An 18449-nucleotide genomic window follows, 5' to 3' on the forward strand; every position below is an offset into this window, starting at 1 on the left:
TTTTTTTACGATCACTTGTTTTTATCAGTATCACTGCTTTACTTCTATACTTCTTGATTTTGTCAAGCACTTAGGTTCTAAAGCTGATGCTTGATATGATTATCACTTATATATCCATAAAATAAACACCACCACAGTTTGATCTCTGTATCGACAATACGTCTTTAACCATCCACAAATATATTTAAATATCTCAATTTACTTAAGATTCACTTTCAGCTACTTCATAGGCTGAAGGTGGGAGAACCACTTTCATTCAAATTTAATCTGGCAAAGCAGCGCCGTTAAGAAGAATGTGTTAAGTTGAATATACTTCTAAACAACAACTGGTGTCTGTTAAAATTTTAATTACAGCAAGTGTTAGGTGGATTTGATGCAATAACATTTACCTCATTAACATCTCTGACTACATGCATTCATCATTGCATTTGAGCAACTTCTGTGGTTCTCAGCTCAATGTTGTTCATTCTCAGCTACTTTTATGAAGTAACCGTTCCTTTCTCTTAGTTTTAACTCTGAGGTTTCCCTTTAAAATAACAATAAACTGTTTTACTAAAGTTAAATTTTTTCAATCATTCTTTTAAAACTGCATGCATCTTTTCCTGTGTTCTGTGTATAAGAATCCGTTTCTCTCGCTTTATCGTCATCATCTTCTTTATACGAGAACCCGTCTATGCCTTTGTACTTGTATTTTTAACCGTGCATACTTCTTCTTTTTTTTATATACAATACTTCTCCATACAATTCCTATTTATCATAGTGTCCCTCAGCCATATTTTTCATCTACTACTATTTGTCCTTCCCTTCCGTTTATATTTTTATTTTCTAGACTATAAGCAATCCTTTATTACAATGTTATATCACTCAACCCTATATGGGACCAACACTCCCACTTCGAAGCAATCAAAAAATCAAAACGAATGGAAATTTACAGCTGCCGAGCCATATGTGCACCCAACACACGATCACTGCCAAGAGCACACAAAAGTAGTAGGCGGCAAATATATAAGTCTATGTAAATAAAATAAAATCGCATGAAATACAATTCAGCATATCAACAGCCTGTCTGTCTTTTAGTGAGCACACAGAGAGTGCCACTCGTGCAGACTGCCAGTCAATCAGTTGGCAAAGACAGCCGGCAGGCAGCAAGCAACAACTACAACGGCCGTCGGCTGCGGGTCCGAGGGGCTGACAAGCTGTCAGCACAATTGACTTTTGCCATATATCACATGGAAGATGTTGCGGTACTTGGTGGGCAAATACACTCACATACACTTACATATTCAAGCAATATGTAATGCATAAATAAAATTTTACAATTTAACAGTTTTTCACTTATTTTTTTACGGTTTTTTGTTGTAATATATTCACATTTGCCCTCAACACGAAGGAAAATAAAACTTTTATTACAATTTAATTTAGCGCGCGCATAGCGAAATATGACGGAAACCCATTCAGACTGCCAGCGCTTGTTGGTATTGCATTTGCATAGTATTGGCTTGTGGGTGTCGCCGAGCACCGCGGCGTATGAGCAACATAAAGCAAGCGAAATGCGATTTTGGAAAGGCGCAAAAGCCAATAATGGCCACAAATGGGGAAAGCGGCGAAAAGAAAGCACAAAAAATATAAAAGGCGTTGAGCGAAAATGTGCAAAAAATATACAATAGAAAAGAAATGAGAATGAAAAGGAATTGCTAAGGAGGTAGTGAGCATATAAGTAAATATAAGTAACCGTCTCTACTGTTATTGTTCTCTTAGCAGTTTTGGGCGGAAGTCATTGAAAGGAACAATAATTTTTGTGGTTCATACTATAAACTTCATAAGTGCACTTAAAAGGTTAACATTGAAAAATATTTTAGTTTTTTTTCATAAGTTCAGACAGTGAGCTGCAGAAAAATATTTAACAATTTAGAGAGTATGTTTGCAATATAATAGTACATAGTATCTGAAAAAGGTCTGCATATCATTTAAAAATATGACTTTAAACATTTTTTATTTTTTTAAAGGATGAAACTTTTTTTGTGTGTATGATTTCAGATAGAAATTTTGTGATTTCAACTTATGCTACTTTCAAACAATTGTAACCGTATATATATGTATAAATGTCGAATTTTCACTTTCGGAAAAAGAATTGCGTTTTGAAAGTCTCTCAATATTATTGTACGGTATGTAGAGATATAAAACTGAAAGGGCCGCTTGATACCTCAGCGGACTTTTTTTTTAACAAAAATCGAAAATGAAAAGTCTACGCTGCTTTCACTTCTTATTGTGACTCTCTCCTGAAAGAGGATGTCCCTCACAGATTTTCCGCCAGCTTTTGCTTATTTCTTGCCATATTCTTTTTCTGCTTACAGTTTCTTTCAAAGTGCGTTCTTTGCGGTTTCCTCGCATTTTGTTGTAATACTTACATTTTCAAAGGCTTTGTGTCCTTAGTCTTACCCCACTCTCTTGTATCTGCTTTCCCGCCTATTACTTAACTAAACCAATCCTTTTGTTTGCTTTATGCACCCAATTTCACCTTCTAAAACTGCACACCACTCGCAAGTCGCTTGGCTTTTAAGTGTAAATGAATATTGCATTGCTGCTGCATTTTTGATTTTCTTTTCCGCTTAATTTTAGTTTTCACTTTCTTCCCAAATTTAATGATTCACCCCTTTCTTTTGTGTATTTTGCTCAATTTGCTAACGCAAAATTCACTTTGTGTATGCAAATTTATGCGAAAGTGAATTTTTATAAATTTTTGTACTGTAAAAGCAGCAAACGGTTAGTTTTGTTTAGGAAATATTCGCCGCTTTCTGGGAAAAAACTTCGTATTCGCCTTGGTGTTATATAAAAATTCAAGAAATTTGCATGTCAAAGTACATTTAGGACTAGAAGGGTGGGAGTATTAATGACAAATATGATACAGAATTAATTTAAAAACTGTATTGCAATGCACTGAATCTTCTGTAAATGAAACTCCGGTAAATAACTGCCATTAAATCCTGAAAAAAAAGCATTAGCGTCATTAATTTGTCGGACATGACGTATGAGTGACTTTATTAGAGTGTCACACGCAAATTTTTCAATTACTGTCAAAAACTCAGTCATGTCCGCGAATTACGCTGCAAAAGCAAGGCAGAAAAATAGTATACATTCACAATACTGTAGAAATGATAGTAGAACACATAAAAGACATAGGTGTCAACTTGGAGACAAATTAGTGTCATTGGACAAGGGACAAAAAAATACATATCTGCGAGCACCTTACAATTACTAAGCAGAGGTTAAGCTAATATATAATGTTATTTTCTTTTTGAATTTTTATCTCTATAAGCAAATAAAATGTCAGTGATGGAACCAAAGAAAATAGTTGCCAACATTTGGGCATAATTTGGCGAATACACGCACCTAAAATCATACGCTTATCTCATCAAAAGCGAGTGTCTTCAATAACTCTCAAATATATGTACAACGCGAAACCATTATAATGCTCTGTGAAAAATACACTAAAATTAGATTATCTCAGTCAGAAAAATAATATTCCATTTGGAAAAAGAAGAATGAAGAAAAAAAGGACAATGATTTTAGCAGTCAAAGCTCATGATGATAAATGAAAATTTCTGTATAGCTTATAACAAAAAGTTATTTATTGGTTAATTTGGCCCAATACTCTTTTAAAGATTAGTAAAAAACCGTGTTAAAAATCGACACTTCATAATTTAGTGCAGTCACGCAACACTTTATTTAGCAAAGTCACACACCTAACCTTAAGGATGGCGTGTATGTTACCTCGCTTAGATAATAGCATCATTACAAATTTACTGATTTTTAAAATAATATGTGTAAATATTTTGCTTCAGATTTCAAATATAAGTATTTTTTTTTTAATTTTTATATAAATGTTGTTATCTCAATTTTAATTCATCTTCTGATAGGCATTATAATATATTCAGAAAATGTAAGCTTTGCTTTAAGGCCACTATGTTAACCTCAAAATATTGTAACAAAGTGCTTGCTCCTCAAATGTATAGCTACAATCGTTGCTTTCATTCGTACACAACTTAGCCAAGTTCTGCACCGTACTACAAAAAAGGATATAACAATTTGTTTAAAGACATTCAGTGCCATGCCACGACACACGACACACGAAAATTTATAAAGTGCCACGTCGACAGTGTTGTTCAACAATCAACGTTGTCATGCTTTTTTTTGCGTAACGACATGAATTTGCTAATTAGACTAGTGCAGAAGCCTTTAAAATGGATCAAAAATAGACGGTTGAAACTAATCGGGAACGAAAGATAAAATGAAAATATTAAAGCAAAAATAATTAGGGGGCTATCTGAGCTCGTGAAAAGGAAGGAGAGGGGCGTGATTTATTTTATAAGGGTTGTAACGGTTTATCTCTATTTGCGGCACAACTTGAGTCCTATGGAAAAAGTTATAAAGCAATGTTATAGACAATGAAAGATCAATAACTTTTGTATTTAATATCGAAAAAAATTCAATTTTCAATCAAAAATTCTCAAGTCAAAATTTCGAATTTGTTTAAAAAGTCAGTAAGCGTAATATATGCCGAGATCAACTTTCTAACGGTATAAAAGTTATATTCTACATTACTATGGTACATTCTCTCCGAAAAAGCAATGAAAGACCCCACTATGACTCCACGGAGAGGGCCGAAATCACAACAGCAGCGGCGTACATTATTTTTCGTGGCGTCGGCAATTGCATGTAACTTAAGGCTTATCTTCAAAATTTTGTATATATTCTTAAACTTCTCCATACGTTTTAGCAACATAATCTTAATAGACAGTAGCGTATAAAAGCTACGATTAAAAAAAAAGTAACTTCATTACAGATACTTTAATATAATTCAAAAGTTATATTGACCTGTAAATGTTGTTATTTTAAAATTATTTTCAAAATTTTAACATTATACGCCGAGTTTGCCATTTTAATTATAAATATGTTTTTTACTAAAATGTATTGTCTTAACTTATAACTTTAATACTCACTTGCATGTGCCGCCATTTTGACATACATTCGTATGTGGATCCTCGCACAATGGACCACGGCCGCAATCTGTGCCACTGAAACCGGGGAAGCAGGAACAATAGTAGGAGCTGCAAAGCGATAAAAAAAAATGTTTATATAAATGTTAAAGCAAAAATATTATATTATTTTAAAATAAAATTCATATAAATAAATAAATTCAAAATATTGTACAACCTCGTAGCCTGTGTCAAGGCTAAACGCGGAACACATACGCTCAACTAGTATCAAAGCCATGATAAAAGCTATACACAATAGGCACAACAACTTTATGAAATAACAAAAGCGGAAAACTAAACTTAGAATATAAAACTTAAAAGGAAAATGCTTGTATGTCGAAAATATTCGCACTATTTGCAATCTGCATGTCAGTCACAGCGACAACCGCAACAAAGGCAAATGGTAGCGGTTAAAATTTCGATGTGGTTGCTGCGGCGGCTGCCAATCGAGTCAGCAGATTTTTAGAGCACGCTATTTTTTTATAATAATAACAAAAGCAACCAACTAATATAAGAAAACTAATATATATATATATATATATATATATTCTATATGACAACATTCTACGCATTCATCACATGCCTCGCTATACGCACAAATATTTATGGGAACTATAACATCATTCTATCAACACAATAACTTTACAACTACAAATATATTGTAGACATACCTATGTAGATAAATATGGATATGGTAAAAGGTCGTAAAGAAGCTTTAAAAATGTTTCATAAATTTTTTCCGTAGTTTGAATGCAAGAATTTTAATTTTTTTTTTTAGATTTTTTCCTTTTTCATATTTCTATGCATTGCTTGTGTCAGTCTCGCTGTAGCAACTCCAATACACGCACATACTTCTAAGGTCATAACAGTGGTATGGCTGATCCCTATATAGGTTTCTATGTACTTGTGCGTATGTGCATGTGTAACTAGTTGGCGGCATGTATGAATATTTACAGTTCAGTTGGTCTTTTGTCAATGCTTTAGCCGTGTTTGCTTCTATTGGCAAAGGCGCTTGTTGATATGCTACAACTACACACAGATGCACCATTCATGCATTATGTATGTGCGTGCGTGTGTGTGAGAGAGCTTACACAAAGGCGCTTTTGAATAGCTACACAAGGGATCTGATCTCAAAAACAAGATGGGATAACAAGGGCATAAAGGCAAATGACGCTTATTCTCCACACAAAAAATTAGAATACAAAAAAAATATGAAAAAGATTCGAAAATTCTATAACATAGTGAAATTGAATTAATGAATAAATAAGTTTGGAATATGTGACGCAACAGTGCACAAGGGGTAATTAAATGATGTCCCTAAGGTAACTGTTTATTTACGCAACATTAATATTTCGTTGATTTATTGCAATTCTTTTTGATGAATAGTAACAGCTGCTATTTGACATAACATAAACACAGAAATTAATATAACAACAAATACATACTAATTTAAACATTGTTTTTTTGGGGATAAAAGTTCAATTAAGTTGGTTTTACATAGGTATGTATTAAATCATATTTGAAAAACAAGTTTAAAAATGTGAGGAATTAAAATTTGTTTACTAAAAGTAAAGGTTTTAAAAAAAATAATTTTAGAACACGGTTGTCAGAGCAATTTTAGAGTTTAGGTGCTGACTAATTTATATTAAGAAATGTTGAAAAAGATTTAAGCATACGTTATTCGCTGAAATCGTGAAGGGACTATAATCAAATTTAGTATCTTCTTAACTTGTATTGAAGATCATAAGCTTAGATTTAGTTTTATTGCTATATTTTAGTTCGCGTCAGCTGAAATTACATTGAAAATAGCTTATTAGAATTATGAAAATCATTATAAGTAGTATATGGAGGTTGAGGGTAATAATCCGATTTTATCTATTTTTACCAATGCCACAGACTAATAAAATGCTCCCAAGGTTTCATTCAAGTACCTCACATACCATCACCAATCATATGAAGTAAAATCAGCCGAATGTTCAAAAAATATTAATATTTGTTTTATGAGGGCTAAGTCAAGTTTGCGTCTAATATTATTTAAGGCACAAAGATATATTGTTATGAGTAAAACACGCTCTCTCAATTTCATTGAGATAACTTACATATGGGCCGAAATATGCGGTATAAAATCAACCGGAAGTTCGAAAATATTTCTATTAGGTATGAGGGGGCTAAAGAAAGTACTGACCCGATTTTATCTATTTTTGACATACAAGCACACTATTAACAGAAAGAGACTCTCTTCTAATTGTAATAATATATCTGACAATTTGACCGATTATTACAATAAAAATTTATCCACAGGCGCTGTGGTCCCCATATTCGGGGGAATGAAGAGTAAAATAAAAACTGGTGTTATATAGGAAGTAGGCGTGCCTTGTGCCTGATTTCGCCCATTCATACTTTAATACAAAAATGTCAGGAAAACGTTTTATATCGAATTTGTTCGAAATCGTTCAAGTAGGATCGAAGATATGGGATCTACGCGAAATGTGGCTGGTTCGACGCCCATTATCCAGTTTTGACACCAGGCGATATAATTTGAAAGGTTTGAAAGATATGTACATTAAAGTTATTAGAATTTCCAAACCACAAATTCTTGAAAAGAAGGCACTACTATTTCATATTATTCAAGGCCAAATATATGGAGTTTATTAAGAGATGGATACAAAAGGTTTGAAAATTTTAAAAATGTATGCTGCACTGAATAATATAAAGATCTGCTGAACATAAGTGCTTATATATCAGCACACATATGCGCATATATAATATATACGCACATAACTGTATTTTAAACAAAAATATATAAAAAATTACTCACACGCAGTGTCTGCCATATGGTGTTTCATTAAATTGAAGTGGCAGCGCCACTTTCAATATGAAATATTTATGTCCAACCAACTAAATTGCGTGTCGTAAATTCGAATATTCATAGCGAAATCAACCCAAAATCCAAAAAAAATCAGCAAAAAGGGTTGGTAATGCGAAAACATTTCCACCAATGGCAACTGACATTTATTTCTAGGCAATAATTTGCTTGCACAACTAAAGCCAGAGAAAGGAAAGGAAGCATATGGAGGTACAGAACAACGTTGCCAAAATGCCACATCATCACTATGGTTATTTACATGCCACACACATACACACATATATGTTTGTGTGAATGTGTGTGCCTGCTGGCCAGCTGATGCATTTTATTTCTTATCTGCCCATTGGCAATTTAAACTTTTGACTCGCCACACTAAAGGCTAACGAAATCATAAACTTTTTGAAGAGCCAAAACTGTGCCAATGCGCCGAGACAATCAAGCTGAGAGCCGAATGCACGCACACTCTCACACAGAGTTATGAAATACACAAGCACGAATTGTGGCGCGTTGCGCAAGTGACGTTGATAGTCGGTTGATACTCTTTGGCGCTGCCCATTTGCTGACACTGATTGCTCGTATATCTTGTGTATAAAAATGTGGTAAAATGTTGAAATGTTAAAAGGCACATAAATAGAAAACAGCAGCGGCATCATTTTGTGGCAGCAGCCGCCAAAAATTCTACATGCAGACGACAACGACGGTGGCGATCATCAACAAAGCCGCCAAAAGTGAAATAAAAGCATCGCGCTCATGCACATTTCAAATGGCAAGTGGCGGTAAAAGACAAAAAATGTTAACACTAAATGCAGTGAAGCTATAAATACCCTTCACAGGTGTCATTCTTAAAAATAGCATAAAAATGTGTGAAAAGATGTTATCTTGCATTTGATCGGTCAATTTGTATGGCAGCTATATGATATAGTGAACCGATCTGAACCATTTCTTCGGAAATTGTAGCATTGGCTTGGATTATAACCAGTCACGTTCATCATTTGTATACCATAGATATTACATGTGATCTCCGACGTTTACTCTCTATGTTACAAACTGTATATAATCTGTGCAGGGTATAAAAATCTCATTGGCCGCACTCGAACGGCGGGGTCGTTTGTTGCAAGTCCAGTGTACGCCAAAAGTGACGCTTGAAATATCAGTCTCTTCTGCCGTCGTACATTTACTCAGCTCACAATTGTAGTTGTTGTGACAGTCATTGCCATTATTTCCTGCGTTGCTATATCCATTGGCATTGTTCGCTTAATGCACTTGGCTTTTTGTCAAAAAGCTTTTAAATGGCTGCGGTCTCTGCTGCATAACGCGCCCGTCATTGTCACTCATTTTATTCACTCAGTTTGACACGGCACCCTGATAAAGCGACGCTTTTGTTGGCATTTGAATACTCGGGAATGTGCTAAAATTTAAGCGCTATTAGGGAGGCTTTTCAGATTTGGTTTTTGTACATTTATTATAACTGTCATTGTTATTATAACACACTGTTGTTGAACCAGAAATATAATTTGATAATAAATGAGAGTTAAGAAACTATAATCTTTAAGATAAATTCTGGCACCTAAGAGGCTCACTAGTCGCAAGATTTGTCACGTAATTCATTAGAAGACTGACGCATACTTCGAGCTTAGAATTAATGGAATGAAAAATATTTAAATGTATACAAGTAAGTAGACTTATTAGATTCATTAATATATACTCTAAAGACAATAACACCTACCTAATAGTCTCCTATATGTATACTGCATGCAAACTATCATACACATATTCTATTTTATCTTCGACACTTATGTCACCTAATCTCATTTTTTACACCCTGTAAGCCGAAATAAGCACTTATTTGGCTTTTGAAAGAAATTTACTTTGAATACATGGAGTGCTAAGTCTCTCTTCATTTTTATTTCTCTCTTTCTCTATCTCCCACTATCCCTATCTATTTCTATCATTCTCCATTTCTCTCTTTGTTCTTGTAATTCTCTATCTATCTCTCGTCCTCTCTCCTTATGTTTCTATCTTTCAATTCTTATATTTCTCAGTGTCTATACTCCTGTTTCCGTTTTTATTTGTTACTTTTTTTAAATCTATATCTCTCTGTTTATATCCGTCTCTATCTATATATCTCTCTGTCTATATCTTTATTTATTTCTCTTTCTATCTTCATATCTCTCTGTTTCTATATCTTTCTGTCTTAAACCTTATCTATATCTGTCTTAATCTCCCTCTATCTCTAATCTCGCTGACTGTATCTCCGACTGAACGATCTTGCATTAATCCCAAATTATTTGGTAATTGCTGTTTGTAAGGCTATAACATTCGGCACTATTATAGAGATATTAAAGCTAATCGATATACCATCTGATCAAATTAGATATATTACAAAAAGGGAAACCGACCGTCACACAAATATTAAAAAAGGTCTCGGAATTTTTTTATATTAATTTGGTTTGCGCACACAGTTTAAATGAACCAGTCCGAGTCAAATTCGATCAGATGGTAAGTGTAATATACTAGCAGAGGCTTCAATGTTGGGATGCCTTATTTCTTAAAGGGGTTATATCCCTTTGCACGCTAGAAAAAACTCGTTTGCAGTGATTTTTTTTTTTTTTTTTTTTTTTTTTTGAAGAGGCAATTTATTTTAAAAATAAATAAAAAGAATGTGCATCTACAAAATTCATTATACTAATAGGAGGAACTCAGCAAAAAGATATCTGTCGGTGAGATAGAGTTTTCTGCTCAAAAATATCTAAAATCCAATAAATTAAAAAACTATTTTATTACAGATGAATACAAAGCAATGATCAAAGGACTAGTCAAAATTTTGATTTTTGACAAAAAGGCGGGTTCCCAAAATAAAATCGATTTTTGAGAAAAATTTGCACTTCAGAATACTAAAGTATTGTCAAAAACTTAATTGCTTCAAATATTTACTGAAAATGTATCTAAGTAGGTGGTGTGAAAATTTCAAGTCGATTACTCCAGCTTTTCGGCGCGTTACATGTTTAGGGAGCCGATTTCAATACGTTTATCTATACGTAATATCTCCAGAACTGTTTGCAGGTCAACTTCAAATTTTCCGGGAATATTCTTATATATAGTAAGCACATTCGGTATATAAGAAAACAAATCGATTTTTCTTCACAAGCGGATATAACCTCCTAATAACATTAGGAAAGCGAGGCCAAGAGTAATTCCAGCGCAGTGCTTGCGTCTAGTTAAAGAATTTCTGCAACAGCAACATCTAGGGAAAACGTTTTCTTTTATGTTATATATGTAAGCTATTATTTATTTATTTATTTAAATTAACATTGCTTTATTATTATTTTCTATTATATTCGCTACATTTTACATTATTTATTATTATATTTCCATATCGTTGGCACGCCGCTCAATATAATAAAAAGAAAAATATTGCTGGTTAAATGACACAAATAATGCAATGCTAACACTTTGCAACGACGAATTGAAATATATATGCGCACATGCATCACACACACTTTATTCTCAAAGCGTTTTTATTTATGAGCACATAAAACTACTTAATTCGCGCCAATAAGAGAATTATTACTGCGAAGCTGGCTTTAAGTGGATGTATATGGCTCATCAACTTAATATGATAAACTATAAAAATGCGAATTTGCGCAATAAAAAGTGGACAAATTTGAGAATATGCCAAAATGGCGAAAAATTATGAAATTTATTTTATTTTCAGCATAATTTTATTTACTTGATTTTATATTGCATTTCACTCAACGCTCGCATGAAGCGCTACAAATTAAGCATTTGCAAAAAATTAAAAAAATTGGGAATAAGCCGCATGGCTTGGAAATTTGTGTGGCAGCAGCGGACATGTGGCCACAATGAATGTCCGACACGCACACACACACACACAAGCAAACCAAACAAAAAGTACGTGCGATTTTTGTGGCAGCCGCAACAAACACACGCTGTATTTGTTTTTGCCGAAGAAAATTTTTTTAAGCACACGAAAAATGCGTTCAAAAGTGTGTTAATACAATAAAAAACAAACAAACAAATACAACCGTAAAAGTTGCATACAATATGAAAACCAAATATTCTGACACTCATTAAGCGGTGCAGTAACCAACGGTGACAAACTCTGGCCATATTGTGGGCAAATATTAATGCAGCAAATAATTTGAGAAAAAATATTCAGCAGAGTTATATGTGCTTTTTGCGCTCAGTTGAACTTTTTTTTTATGTTTTTTACTGTAAGTTTTTTGCTTGATATAAATTGATGAATATAAAAGGCTAATATTTATTCATTACTACTTTCAAATGTTTCATAAGCCGACTTTTTGAAAGCATGAAAGCGAATTCGAAAAATATTTGACGGCTAAAAATCAGCTTTTGTGCATCAAAAATCAGTGAAGCAATAAAAAATTTTAAAAAATGCAGAGACAATAGGGCTTAATAGCAATAGTTTGCAACATACCATAATCAAATAAGTTCGGCAGTAAAAATTAAATGTGTATAAACATTACTTTTCCCATTCGCAATTACTTTTATTGCCACAAATTTGAAAATTTAAACACACGACTGTATACCGAGAAGTGTCCATTCCACACTACCAATCGGTACTGAAAAATGCCTAGCATTTTCGGGGCGCTGATCAACGCATTGTATTGATACGCTGTGCTTTTGAGCGCCGTGAGATAAGGCCGTCGACGGCAGGTACTCACGTTAAACACACCGGACGTTGTATACCGAGAAGATAGTTCAAAATTAAATGCATCTGATTATTTTCTTAAACCGTAGTCAAGCTGACAATATTCACGAAATTTAGTTCAAATCCTCGGTGATGACTAATGGTGAAGCCAAAATATTGACAATTTCATTAATTAAAAAAAAAATATTTTTTTGTTTAGTTTTCAGTTTTATTTAGAATTTGTCTTATGACCAAAATGACAATCGCTAAATTTTCTGACAGAAATTATGTTGAAGTACAATGAAGAACATTTACATAAATGAAGGTGAGATCAATTGCATCAAAAGAGGAGATCTAATGGATAATATAATATATTTTCAATCTTCTATATTGCTGACTATTATCTAGCAGTTCGATCGCAAGAACATTATCATGGTTCCTCAATCGAGAGCAGCAACACAATGAATCCTTAAATTATTGTGTTGGAAAAAAAAGGTTTAGTCTTCACCAAAACGGTCGCCGGGCCGCAGTTTAAGTATAGGGCGCATAAAATTCCCATCTAGCGCGTATACCTTGATCAGTGCTATGAAATGTTAGCTGAAAGCATTAAAACCAACAAAAGTTTGAGACTAATTTTCAATTCGACTTATTCTCCAGCAACATTACTTTTTAGGTAATATTATGGAACGAAGAATTTTTTAAAGACAACCATCCATTATGCATTAAAGGCTATTAAACCAAAAATGAAATGTCAACCAATAATTCAACAAATAACTTTTAAGAATAGCGCTACCTGACACTTTCGTATACCCATCTAAAAATAGTTTAGTTATTATGACAAAACGTGTTGTTATTAAACAATTTTCACAAATCTTAAAAAAAAATAATCAAAACTCCCATTTGCCACTACACAAATCTAAAATGAAATATTTCCATTGCGTACTGGTGAAGCATATAATTTCAAAATTAATATTTTTACAATAAATTAAACAAGTTAAATGAAACAAAAGCAATAACTGTACCACAAAAGCGAACATGAATACTACAATAAAAGCCAGAGGGCATTTAAAAACATTTTGACATTAGATAAATAAATAATTGGAATGAAAAATGACTAACGCTTGTTAGAATATTATTTGTAAATATAAATTTTCATTGTAACAATGACAAGCAGATTGCAAACAATGCGCTGCTATGCAGAAAGGCTTGATTTTATTTATAGATAGCAACAAGCGGGTTAAAAAAAAATTTGGAGCGAATTGATAAACTATAAATTTTTTCATAAAATTATTTTTTGTAAACGCTTAATTTTAACGAAAATACGCGCTTTGAAATTTAGACACGTAGTCGAGCGTTAAACATAATGTATTTCTGATATGTATATTGTTAAACCTAGGGGCATACAGGCATTGTGCAACATGGCGTATGAGTAATATTTTATCAGGCAAATGAAAAATAGAGTAAATAATGTATTATTATAATATATGTAATCGTTTTAACTTGCGTAAATATTTGAATGATTGGAATATAACTAATTAGAAATTACAGAAGGAATTAGAAAAACAAAATTGAAAAGAACATTTAAACAAAGCAGTAAGAAGCATATCGAAAAGTGTACTATGCTAGTTTCTTATATATTTAAACTAAAAGAAAATTTCTCTTCGCCACTACAGCACTTAAAATAACAAAAATAACAATTTTCTTCGCAAGGGTTTCCTACTCCATGTAGAAAATGTAATAAAAGTGTTAAGATAAATTTTTAATACGGTTTGAAAGAACCATATGGCCAACATTTATGATTTGCACGATTTACTGCCAAACTTTTTCTTAAACAAAAAAACCTGTCTCTAACAAAACATATCCCCAAATCACGTAAGTGTAGTTGACCTCGAACCCCTCACAACCTCTTAGCAGACCGGAAGCTAACATGAGTGTAAAGCATAAAACTTCTAAAGTGCGTTTACGTGTCCACTTAACCATATCGTTTAATAGAATTTTATTTATAGGCTTGCAGCTGGTGAATTTATTGCTTTGCGCCTCGGTAAACTCAGCTGAAATGTTGCTTACAGCTTACAGCACAAATCCCCAAACTGCCATTGCATGTTTTCGAATATTCCTTTATCTTTACCACTTTCTTCTGTGTCTTTTTAGTTTCTTTCGGCAACTCCATTTGGAACATCAACTTTACCGCTGTTTCATGCGACATTTACCGCTGAGCTTGTAACTTTAGTTGCCACCCTTGCGGCAGGGCTACTACTTGAATTGGTCAAGCGTGTGAATGGCGATAGAAATTTTACACCATAGCTTTGATTTGTCTGTTTTCGTATCTTTTATGATTTTTTTTGTTTTTTTTTTTTTATTCTTTAAAGTGCATTTTGAAGTGTTGAAAAATTTTTTTTGGAAATTTAGATGTATTGGAAGCACAAACGCGCAAAGGTATATAGAGTTTAAGGCACATGCATTAAAAAGTTTTGTTTCCGCAGAAAAAAAAACAATGGAAAAATATGTCGTGGCATGAAAACAACAAAAATTTTATTTTAAAACGGTCAATGGTGTACTTATGTATCCAACAAATATACAGTGACTCATTGATCGCACGTCGATTTTGATGAATCTTGCCCCGTTGCTCCAAAACGGACTTTTAAGGATGGTAGCAACTCAGAAAGTTCACGATCTCAAATTGGCAGACCGTCGGTGAAAGATGCGCAAGATAGCAGAGGCAGTAGGTATCTTAAATATCGAGTTGCAACCTGCAAGATATTTACCGCTGCCAAAACATGGAACCAATAGTACCACCCACGAAGCAGGGAATAAACGGAACTGTCGATTTCACCAGGCAAGCCTAGTTCGCTGAAGACGAAGACTTCCCTATCAGCCGGAAAGTTGTTGACAGATGATGGAAATAGTTCTTTTCCATGTTTTTGCTTACACATCCACTCAATCGATAGTGAATGTGATGCTTTCTTGTGGTTTAAGCTATAGAACTCTAGGCGCCAAAACACACGCCGTGCCGCCGACAGATCATAGGCACTTAGGATTTATGAGAAATTCAGTGCAACCCAAAACCTCTCCAAAATTCTCTCCCCCTCCGTTGAACGCTGTCCATAACTGCTTATTGTTTATTCGCAACTAACGCTTATACATATCTAAGGACCTTTAACTACCCACAACGTGTGATCCGGAATCCGCTACCGGCCACTCCACCGTCGACACAACTAAAGTGATCGAACTTGACTATGAACTGCTGACCAATCCATAATTTTTACTAGATCTGAACTGATGCTTATGTGCTTGCAAGCCAGTAAAGGTCTCTCGCTAAGCAAAAATCTGCACCACCCTTACGCAGATCTCCAGAAAACGTACTGTTCAGTACGACGTCAGGGGACGAAGTAGCCAAACATCACGGTACCAAATGTATCCACTTGGAGGCTATGGTGAGAAAAAATCACAATTTTTTCTTAAATTTTGTGTTTTTTTATAAATTTATAAGCTACCCTCGTAGTAAACGTTAATTTCAGTAGTGTAATTAAATGAAATTAAATAAAATTAAATATTTACGCAGATAGTAACTCCTCTCAAAATTATTTTTTAACTAAGTTAGTTACTAAAAATTTTCAATAGGTGGCAACGTTCGATGGCAAAACCCAAAATAAAATTAATAATGAGCCTTCTCAAAATTACTTTTTAACTTTTATATTATTTACCCAAAAATATTCAAAAAGATGGCAACCTTTGAGCTCTTTGGTAAAAGCCAAAATAAAAATGCTATATTTATTCAATTAGCAAGTCTTATAATTTTTTAATTTATAGCATAAATTCTTTTCTAAAAAAATGCCCAACAGTTGGTTACGGTCGAAACCTTTGTCAAAACCCAAAACTATTCTCAAACTATGGTTTAACTTAAAAATTCTTTAATATAAAATTTCCCACAGGTGACAACCTTGCAATTTTTTTCGAAAACTCCATTAAATTTTACTATTTAATGATTTTCTGATATCTGTATTATATGTTTGTGTATGTAAGTATGTGCTTATCTATGTATGTGTATACGGCTGGTGAAAACTGAAAAAGTTGCCAGCTGAAAATAGCAAACACTTGACCTGCTCAACGATATTGGCAGTTTAACACGCAATATACACGCGTGCAAAAGAGCGGCCACATGGGCATATTATGCACCCACTTCACCACCTTTGCGCTTTCACACTTTTAAAACCGTTATATGCCCACACAACCATTTAGCCGAGCTTTTCAAAGCACAAACTTGCCTATACACATTCGTGCCAGCTCATAACAGTGCTTCAAAAAGTTCAGTTGTTTGGTGGCAGCGCGCCGTTGTTACACATTTGGCAATATGCGGCTATTTGGTAAACAACTATAACAAAAAATATATATGTAAGTAATAATGAAAACAAAGGCAAACAATAACAACAATTGCGCTATTTCACAGTTTTTTTCTTGTTTAATTGTAACATTCGTATTGGGTTTGGCTTTTGTTGCACGTCATATTTGCAGTCGTTGCCATAGCAAGCCAGAAAAAAATAATAACGAATAATAATAAGCAATGCTGTGAAAAAAAGTTAGTTCAGTGTTTGCAATACTTCAACAATTGTTTTCGCCGTGTTTGCCGAACGTGTTGCTAACGTGCTTGCCACTGCAGTGCGGGCGTGGCTAGAGGGCTGGACGCTTACGGTTGCACACCACCCCACCCAAGTAATGTTAAAGGGGGAGCGGAGCTGCATGCCAAATTGCATTTTCCGCAAATGGGTGCAAACAGCGTGTAAACACAATAAAATATAAAACGCACAAAAACAAAAACAAAAGCAAAACAAAAAAAGGAGTGTTGCAATAGCAATAAACACAACAACAATTACAATAAGGTTTGGTCGTCGCAAAAACATTTACTTTATTGGCATAAGGTGGTACATAGTTGGTTGGATCCCCACCCTTCTCTCTAGCGTTTGCATATTTACTTATTTATTTATTTGAATTTATTTATTTTCGGTTCGCAAATTTTTCACTCGACTGCTCTATAACTGCTTATGGTACAATGTGCTTCTGTTGTGTTTGAATTGTTGGGAAATTATTTGCAGGCAATTTGAAGTGCCGGTTGCATGCCCTTGACGGGTGTTTCATTGAAAACGAAGTGCAATTGCAATCAATTAACGTTTTGCAGATATTTCGTTGAGGGTGCTTCCATTGCAAATTTATGTGTGTGCATGTGTGAGCATGTATTATTTCCTTTAAAATTCTAAAATGGGGTGAATTTAAAACTTGAATTGGTCTAAATTGTGGATATTGCAGCTATTTTGATGTGGCAGAACTCTTTACACTTAAAGAAGAGGGTCAAACTATTATCCCCTGTACTGACTAACTTGCAGCAACAAATATCTTCTCAGCGTTGCTGTGGCAAGCAAAATTTTACTAACCAATTTGCTTTTGTGAATAGCCAAAAATTTTTTAAACAAGCTCCATCACTACACTGAACTATTTTAAAACAAATATTTAAGATCACTACCGTGAATACAATGTATTAAATGATCTAGTTGATTCAAAGCTATAATTTGGTAAAAAATTTTGTGACAAAAATTTTCAAAGTTCTGAGAGGATATCAAACTTGGAGCACTTTGAGATAAATCTACGATCTGCTTCATTAAATGCCACATCTATAAGATCTCTAAAACAATGTTAAAAATTTTGTAAAGAAACAATGGCAAACGTGAAAATTTTATGTAACATGAAACCTCAAATTCGTTGCTTTTTTTTTAATTATATATGGCAAAATAATAAATAATGTCAACTTAATTGATTAATCTGACTATTTTGAATGCACTTATGTTTTTGTTAAGTGAACACAGCTATAAAAACTAAGAGAAAC

The 18449-nt window shown here is 33.7% G+C and overlaps 1 protein-coding gene across 1 annotated transcript in view; it reads right to left on the reverse strand.

Moving 5' to 3' along the window:
- LOC106614816 (streptococcal hemagglutinin) overlaps window positions 1-18449 on the reverse strand; it is a 411732-nt gene that overhangs the window by 231321 nt on the left and 161962 nt on the right. The window contains exon 5 of the mRNA XM_070107173.1: window positions 5001-5108. Within this exon, the coding sequence (XP_069963274.1) occupies window positions 5001-5108 (108 nt within the window). The remainder of the gene's footprint in view (window positions 1-5000; window positions 5109-18449) is intronic.

Source organism: Bactrocera oleae, chromosome 3 (genome assembly GCF_042242935.1).
Source record: "Bactrocera oleae isolate idBacOlea1 chromosome 3, idBacOlea1, whole genome shotgun sequence".
NCBI classification, from domain to species: Eukaryota; Metazoa; Arthropoda; class Insecta; order Diptera; family Tephritidae; genus Bactrocera; species Bactrocera oleae.